General features: G+C 37.3%; 1 protein-coding gene across 12 annotated transcripts in view; it reads left to right on the top strand.

Annotated features, from left to right (window-relative positions):
* Positions 1 to 1,283: 1,283 nt before the first annotated feature.
* Positions 1,284 to 9,157, top strand: part of phf21ab (PHD finger protein 21Ab) — a 30,661-nt gene continuing 22,787 nt past the window's right edge. For 6 of the 12 annotated variants that reach the window (XM_039666035.2, XM_039666038.2, XM_039666039.2 and 3 more), the window contains exons 1-3: positions 3,009 to 3,271; positions 7,786 to 7,828; positions 8,402 to 8,504. In XM_039666035.2, the coding sequence (XP_039521969.2) occupies positions 8,448 to 8,504 (57 nt within the window). In that variant the 5' untranslated portion in view covers positions 3,009 to 3,271; positions 7,786 to 7,828; positions 8,402 to 8,447. Of the gene's footprint in view, positions 1,551 to 3,008; positions 3,272 to 3,325; positions 3,389 to 3,465; positions 3,825 to 7,785; positions 7,829 to 8,378; positions 8,505 to 9,157 lie in introns of those variants that run through there. The other 6 variants (XM_039666037.2, XM_039666034.2, XM_039666033.2 and 3 more) reach the window with 6 other exon arrangements.

The raw sequence follows: 9,157 nt of genomic DNA, 5'->3' as shown, positions 1-9,157 counted from the left end.
TGGAGCACCCTGTCTGGGGTAAAAAGAAGAGCAAGAAAACACTTTGATCAGATCAGATCAAGTTTAGGCTCTCCTCAGTGCAGTTTTTGTTTTAGCTTTCGCTAATGTCGAGTTTTAGTAAGTACAATGGCTCCATCTTCTGTTCACTACAGGCAAAACGATTTACACAGGCAGAAAAGGCCAATATATCCTATTCATCATATTATGAATGTGCCAAAACATTCAAGCCAGGCTGTAAAGTAGACTTCATTTAACAGCATCTCCATATTTAAGTGGAATATAAATGACTGCAGAAACGTGACAGGCTGAATAATGATGTAGCAAAGCAGTTCAGCAGAAGGTTTGAAAGAAAAAAAATACAGCCATGATGGATGAAAACACAATAGCTCACACTGCTGTTTTGTGTAAAACATTACATGAGAATACTAATGAATTCTTGATTTTTTTTTTTCTTTTTTTTGTTTGTGGAGTTTATAGATGGGAACTTATAAATGTGTCAAGCTGCTTACCGTGGACTGAAGTTCCCAAATACTTTTGAAGATTGATTTTAGGATTTAGAGTCTATATGTGATGTTAAAGTCATGGTGGCATTTACAGCTCTGCAGGAGAACATTATTAAATTGGGTGTCTTGAGACTAGTGAAAGGTGGCAGCAATAAATGACAGAACATAGTGGAGAATAAAAGGGTCATGATGATTCGATAAGCCGGTTATTTAATTTTTTATCTTTCTGATCATTGGTGATGGAGAGTTTCGAAGCAAAAACCTGTCTTTCAAATTTGTTAGATTTAAAAAAAAAACATTGTATATATATATATATATATATATATATATATATATATATATATATACAATGTTTTTTTAAATCTAACAAATTATATATATATCTAATAAAATATATATGTGTATATATATATGTGTGTGTGTGTGTGTGTGTGTGTGTGTGTGTGTGTATATATATATATATATATATGCTTATTTATTTTCTTGTTTGTTTATTTAATTTAGAGATTTAAACCATGTTTTATCGACACATTTTTATTTTGTATTTATTTTGAGTGTATTTGTATTTATTGTATTGTATTTTTTTATTATATACATTTATAATGAATATATTCTTAAGCTAATTTTCAATGTTTTTAATTAATATAAAAGTACATTTCAGGTAGGGATATTCTTCTATGTCTTGTTTACTTTAAAAAAAATCGTTCGATTTATCCTCTTTAGCTAATCAACACATGTTTGCTTATTTCTCGCGAGATTTGCGTGCAATAGTTTTAAACGCGTGTTAAACCCCTCAAACTGAGAGTTAAGTTCAGATAAAAGCTCGATTTGAGCATTTGAAGCAATTTTTACCCCTCATATATTTTACAGACACCTGACACATTGCGAAATCATTTTGATTCTCGGTGTGTCGATTCAGCAAAAAATCAGCAAAAAATAGCCTATTCCGAGCAGCAGCCTCAAAAATATGTCATGGCGGCCCAGAAAAAACTGTTAACTCCTGACAATTTCATTGGTTAACGGAGCGGCCATCTCTTTTATAACATGGTAGGAGATATTCGTTTGCGTATATGTTTGTGTAAATGTATTTCTGACGCTCTTTAACAGACATAAAGCGTCGTGGTGGCGGTACACGTGCGCTCGGTTTGATCAAAGAACCGCTGTAAAACACTGAGTCGTGTGTGACAGAGGCATTTACTTTGGCTGTAGGGGGAGTGAAGTGTCAGGCAGACATGGTGGTCTGGATGGGGGGATGCAGTCACTTCTTTTGCTGACTATTTATCCTGTGAAACCTGTAGTTCTGGAACGTTTAGTTCAATATAGATTGGCTACTCCTGTGATTTCTGTTGTAATGAGAATGAAATTAGTTTAAATTTATATTGGCTGTGTATTTAATTTATGTATCCAAATATGTTTTGGACTGACATAAATGCTCATAAAGAAGAATTGGAACTGGGTCGAAGTGACACAATAAAATATGTGAATGTGCAAAACATACTATACTATATTTGGGGTAGTTCTATACATTAAATTAAACAAATTATGTATCCAATTTATAAATTCCTTCAAACAATGTTGCTTCGTATAATTGTTAATGATAAATAGGTTGTCTGATAAATAGGTTGACTGATTTGGCAGACAGTTTTTACACAAAGTGTAAATAATATCATAAAAACAGTGTCACATCACCAACATATATGCAAGGGAATTTATATGGCATATTTATATATGGCCATGTATACACACACACACACACACACACACACACATATATATATATATATATATTGCGTATGTGTGTGTGCATTTGCATAAAATGAAATTCTCTTAACTCCAACTCAGTTTCCCCCCCATTATTTTATGACTTTCAACAAAAGCTACTGTAGGCATTGTGCTGTTTATAAACATAAAAGCAGAAAGTCTGTTAGACCATGTCAAACTGTTCTTATTAAATAGCCTATAATGTTTGTTGACAAGTAAAGCAGCATCTTTCCCTTTTTGTTTTATTACAGTCTAGGTCTTTTTTAAATTGGCCATATTGTTTACATAATTTAACCAGTTAGTTAGCCTATACTTTGTAAAATGAATAATATTTTGAATTCAACATTTCTCCCTGCGTTTCTTTATAGTAATATGCATGTATAAACATCACACCAATAAAACACTTATTGTGTTGTCTTTGAGACGAGTTCGAGTGAGTTGACTGCCACTTCTCTTCTCCAGATGAGTTTCGCCGAGTTTACATCCGGGTTTTTCCCTAGGCAATGGGAGACGCACTACCGCTGTTCCTTAGGCAAAGTGAAATAAATTCGCCGCACCGTCACAAAAAGTAGTCCTCTCCACAAACACGTTTCGAGGAAACTTCACGTCCACTTTTACACCAAGCACGCGCACTTTTACAGTAATCGCGATGTCTCTGAATCGTTTGAATAGATGTTTAAAGTATTTGTGCTTTTTGACGGCTACTTTTCCTGCCCCCTTCGTCTCCCTCTTCCTGCGCGGATGGATCTTCCGGTGCTGCGGCTGTGGTGAATGAGATTGAAGAAGAGTTCTTGTTTTGTATCTCAGTTTCTCTCTTTTTTACACACACAAATTAAAATTAAACAAACAAAATATAAGGTCGTTAACCTAGCTAAATTCAGCCCAGATGACCGCGACAGCTATGTGAGCGATCGGATCGGACTGAGAGCTCGGATTGTTTGTAAATATTTATTTAAATAATTTGTGGGGAGAGAGAGAGGCACTACTGCTCAAGTGAGTAGAGGAGGGTAAGTGCACCTTGGGATCTTTTTTTATTATTGCAACTTTTATGCGCCTCGTTTTTGGACTTTAATCGTTCGTAGATTCTTCGCCGCTTTTCCAAATCCAAACCCGGTCTCGATCGGGTAGGTAGAGAAGTCAGGATCCCGATGATTTTGGAGCAAAATTGCCGCTTATTTCTAGGAGTTGAGTGGTGTATTTCTAAGTGCAGCGCGTGAATCGAACGTTCCGCGCGTTTTGTTATTTTGTAACATTTTAAACTTCGCTGGATACATTGTTGCCGCAACGGTTGTTTCCAGCTCAGTGGAAACAATGTATCCGATGGCAGCGTGGGGATGAAAGGGGGAAGAATGAAGATCTTTTGCTCATGTGTGCCTTGAATTAGTGGTTGCGGCTCAGTCGAGTCCATCTAACTGTAATTTGTGCTGTTGGCCTGTTAGCTTTAGCAGAGTTAGCCGTAGCACAATATGAAAGCTCCTTATATCCAGCAGCAGGTTTGTAAAAAAAAATGACTCCTATTTTGGTAGTTTTCGCCGCTTTTCGTACCTGGACTTTTCGTGGGTGAGTGATAAAGTGATGCTTTTTATAACCCTGCGGGTTTTTTGCTTGTTTAGAAAGTGATTTTCTTTTATGTTGCTTTTTTTTTTTTTTTTTTTTGGTTGGATGGTGGAGGCTGAGTTATTGGAGCTGATGTGTTTTAGCTTGCGCCAACTACAGCCAGATTCTTTTAGAGAGAGAAAAAGAAACGCAAAACGCTTATTGTAGTGGATGAAACATGCATAACCACCTCCTGTATGAATATTTGTTGAAGTATCCTGTTGGTAAACACTGTGTATCATCTTCCGTGTTTACCTGAGGTTTATAATAGTGGCCTAATCAAAGTGCTGCTCAACTTTTCCTGTCATTTTCGCATCCCTGGTCAGATGGACTGAACTAAAGCTGGGTTTTATGTATAGATCGGGATCATTAACTGCCTGTCAAACTGTTTTGCACGTTATTGTAGTTTTGCAGGTGGCATATTAAAGCTTATTTGGGATATCTGTCATGTATGAATATTTCGTGTTTAGTCTTTGTTGGATAATTCTGTAAATACTTTTAAGTACTTTTAGCACAGGTTTAGTGTTAGTTTACTTGTTTACAACGGGTTGGTGATGTTTGTAAAACTCTAGTAACGTGTTTACTTTTTTGTTATTGTGTAACTGTTTTCTGCTTTCATCATGCTTATATGTTGAACTGATTGTTGATATTTTTGAAATGTTTGTATAACTTCACTCTGTTTTCACCCTCACCTGACATGTTCAGCTCTTTCCTTAGGTTTTGCTTTCCTTATCCATATAGTTTCACTTTTAATGTTTTTATACTGTGGCAATCAAATCGTTTAGGCCTCCATGATTCCTTGTAACGTTAGCGATGTGTGTAATGCGTTCAATACTCACAAATTTGCACAGGAGTTTTGTTGTTCATGCCATTCTTGAATATCAAGCAATTATGCAAAACAAAACGTTGCTGGCTTATGTAACATGACACTGGAAGTATTTTAGTCCTATAGTTTGAGTCTTGTCAGGTTTAGTTGTGATATTGTGTTACCTTATCCAATTCTGGATACTATTTATAAAGGACAATCATTCACAGTACTTTTATTATGCCTATTATTAGCCATCTTCTATCGGTTTGCTTAAGTAAAGTTTAATTTCAGCACTCAAATGAATCAGTTGTTTGTAGGTTAAACTAAAACAAGATTGCCATTTGTTACATGTATAGGAATTTGTGTAAAATAACAGCTATTTTTTGTAGAGTACTAATATTTATTAAAATGTATTACAAGAATGTTGTTCTGACTTATTCTCATTTTGCTGTGTTTTACTTTTTGAAATATGTAGTATTGATATAGCACCAAAAATGTTATTCTTCTAGATTTAGGAGTTTAGATTTGACCTGGGTTGGTTGTGTAGTTTTACAAAAAACATTTCAACAGGTCAATGAAAACTTTAGACAAGAAAAGCCCTCTGTTACTTTACTGTATAACTTTCATAATTAGAGTTTGAATTGCAAATTCAAATGTAAATATATTAATTTTTTGTCTCATTTTATTTTTAATATGCAGGGTTTATAGTCACCCTTTTAGCTGGTGCTTACTAAAAGCCAGTCTGCATTATGATTCAACATAAATCTCTTATGGCATCATTCTCTTATATAGGATCGTATGGCATCATCGTCAAATTTTCGGTCTAGTTTAGAGGGATTTACCTCTAGCTAACCAACGTTTCATGAGCTGAACGGTGATATCTGTTAGTACTGTTGTTGTTGTTATCAGTATTATTATTACTATACCTTATTACTAAATCATTCTAAATGCAAATGAATAGCATAATCCAAAATACAACTATAATGCTATTGCCCCAGAGAAACCTTATCATTGGAATCACTTTTTAAAACTTTTATTTCTTCAGGTGATGAATAATAAAATCACTGACAGCCAATCAGTATCCACCAAAAAAAAAAGTGAAAGCACACAAAAGAGACCAGTAGACGACAAAACTGTGCATTCTTAGAATAAACAAATGATATTGTGCGCTGGTGTGTACGCTAATATAGTTATCGTTATAGTTGTTAACAGGACTTTAGTTTGGGTTTTGAAAGTTTGCATATAGTGTTGTTTCCTGGTAGTTGGCTGCAGAGATGATAACCGCTGATCCACCTCAGCTTGTATCTTTCTGCTTGTTAGAATTCGTTTTCTAGAATATTGGTGCTGGGTCAGGCTGTTATTGTTTTTATTTATTATAGTATTAATATATGGACAGTGTGCTTTTAAAATACATTTTAGAAAGAAAACTTCCTGGAAAAAGGTACCTAATATCAACTTCAGTTTTCATCATCACTCCCAATTTTTGTGAGCACCCAAGTTGACATGGTTCCCCTTTTTAAAGATGAAGTGAAGTGTTATTATAGACTATTTGATCAAAGACGTGCATAGTGACTCATGGACTTGTTAATTCTAGAGGTTGTCATTTCCTGTGCATTGTAGGCTGAAGGTCCTGCCGACTACCGTGTGGTCATGACAGATGTCATCAATGGCGACTATAGGGTTTGCTTAAAGGGGTTAGTTCACTCAAAAATACAAGTTGTCATCATTTACTCTCCCTCAGGTCGTTCCAAAATCTTCAGAACACAAATGAAGATCTTTTTGATGAAACCTGAGAGCTTTCTGTCAGTCCGTTGACGGCTACACTACTTACACATTGACGCTTTAAAGAGACCGTAGAACTAATCCATATGAATCGAGCGTTTTAGTCATAGAAACTCGATCGCTTTATATGATGAACAGACTGAATTTAGGCTTTTATTCACGTATAAAAATTGATCAGCGAACATAAACAGAAGCTCATCCAAACCTGCTTGACAAGTGAGAACAAACCTCATTGGTTCTTGCTGAAGCTCAAACGTGATGCGTGACATGAGAACGAACCTCATTGGTTCTTGCTGAAGCTCAAAGTGATGCGTTAAACGAGAATGAACCTCATTGGTTCTTGCTGAAGCTCAAACATGCGTAACACGAGAATGAACCTCATTGACTCTTGCTGAAGCTCAAACGTGATGCGTGACACGAGAATGAACCTCATTGGCTCTTGCTGAAGCTCAAACGTGATGTGTAACACGAGAATGAACCTCATTGGCTCTTGCTGAAGCTCAAACGTGATGCGTGACATGAGAATGACCCTCATTGGCTCTTGCTAAAGCTCAAACGTGATGCGTAACACGAGAATGAACCTCATTGGTTCTTGCTGAAGCTCAAATATGATGCGTGACACAAGAATGAACCTCATTGGTTCTCACACGTCAAGCAAACATGTGTTGAGCTTCCATTTACCACAACTGATGTATGCGTTGATGGATGTTTAAGTAAAAATATGTAAAATTTATATATAAAAATTTTATATAAAAATTTAAATAAAACCCTAAATTAAACCTGTTAATCATATAAAGCGATAATGTCTCTTCAGAAAATTCGGACTAAACCGCTCAATTAATATGGATTCGTTTTACGCTCTCTTTATGAACTTCATGAAGCATTAAAGTGCGTAGGTGTCAATGGAGGGACGGAAAGCTCATTTAAAAGATCTTCATTTGTGTCCTGACTCCTGAAGATGAATCAAAGTCAAAAGGGTGAGTAATTAATGACCGATTTTTTTCATTTTTGGGGGAACTACCCTTTTAATACCACAGAACTCCATTTGGCAGGACTGCACTAAGAACAAATCCAATGCTTGAGTTTTGAGGAAGATATTTTTAGGTCCGGGAAGATGCCGGGAGATGCGCAGGGATGCAGAACTTTTTGTCGTGGGGTTCATAGACGGGATGAGCAATTAGAAGCCTGCTGAATGCTGCGTTTGCAATGTTGCCCCTTTTTTCACAGACTGTATAAGAGAGAGAGAGAGAGAGAGAGGGGGAATTGGAGTGTCTCTACCCAATCTAATAGGCTCTGTTTGTGTGTGTGTGTGTGTGTGTGTTTCATCTTGTGCAGGGAGTTGGAGAGAGCGCGTGAACACCAGTCTCAGTGCCAGCTGGTAAGTCCTCTAATAGCCTCTGTTATAATTGTCCTCTTGGCACAGGGCCGCACACCAAAATCAATGAGAGTGAATGAATGTCTGTAACACTGCCTCCGATCCACGCACTGTTGCTCTAAAGTCTTTGCGTCGAGGTTGTTCCGTTTCATCCGACGGGCAAAACAGTCCTGTCCCATCTTCTCGATTGTCACAAGTTTTTAATCCTCTCCCAGAAAACTGCTTTCCAACCAGAACCTCTATTGAGTTTTTTTCCCTTCTTTTAGTCCCATTTGGTCAAGATACTTTTTGAACTCTAACAAGAGGTCCTTGGTGTTGCCTAATCGCTCTGGGAATACGACCTGAATAAAGCGTGTCTGTTTACCACCACCTGAGACTTCATGAATCATGCCTCGATTTAGAGAAGTGCGTTTTTCCCTTAAATCGCATTCGATACCGACTTGTGTTCCCCCTTGTGGTGCTGTTGGATTAAGTCAACCTCCAAGCATCTAAAATAAAGGTTAAATATATAACATTAAAGGAAAGAAAAAGAAAAATCCAATAAGTCTCTGAAATGTCTTTGTGTGATTTCTCTAGACAGGCTGTAAGTTTCCTGGGACTCTCTTTCTGGCGAACTGGATCAATGATGGAATTGCAAACATTACAGGAGGCCCTGAAAGTGGAAATACAAGTCCATCAGGTAGGAGATCTCGCAAATGGGCTTCTAATCAATTCAATTGTGTGGGGAAAACAATTCTGAAGTGTCACTGTAGTCTCATTACAAGAGTTAAAGTCGCAAGCCAATGCCGGAAAGCTCCTCCATTGCTATGAGGACAGAAAGCACATGCTTTTCCGACGATTCAAATGAATTCGGAGTCCGGGAGAACAGGTCTTCAGGTCCACCGTTGCTCTTGAGTATTAGTGTTAAATGAAGATATGTTTCTCTCCTTGTCCCTCGCAGCCAGAGACGGCGTGTCCCAGCAGGCAGAAAATTAGTCTAGCTCTCTGAGTGGGGTAAGAGAAAGAAAAGACCGGGAGGGAGGGACGGACGGAGAGAAAGAAAGAGGAGGAGACTCGGGTTCATACTGGGCTGATAAAGCGTTAGCCATTACTTCAATTGTAACGAATCATCTTAAGCAGGTGTTCTTTTACATACTGGAGTTTTTGTTGCTGCCGTCTGGTTTTGTCTTCATATCGCTTGGAATATTTGACAGGCAGGTGGAAGAGGGATTTGTTGCCTCATCCGGGGCAGCTGAACGGGATGTTTTATGGTCTCGCATGACTCACTGTTGCCTACTGGTGGACTGCGAAAACTTTGAAGAAATGTGAAATCACTCTTGGGTTTTTTATATT

This window comes from Pimephales promelas, chromosome 25 (genome assembly GCF_988280905.1).
Source record: "Pimephales promelas chromosome 25, fPimPro1.hap1.1, whole genome shotgun sequence".
Taxonomy (NCBI): Eukaryota; Metazoa; Chordata; class Actinopteri; order Cypriniformes; family Leuciscidae; genus Pimephales; species Pimephales promelas.
Note: the sequence above shows the minus strand (reverse complement) of the source record. Positions and strands in the feature narration are given on the sequence as shown.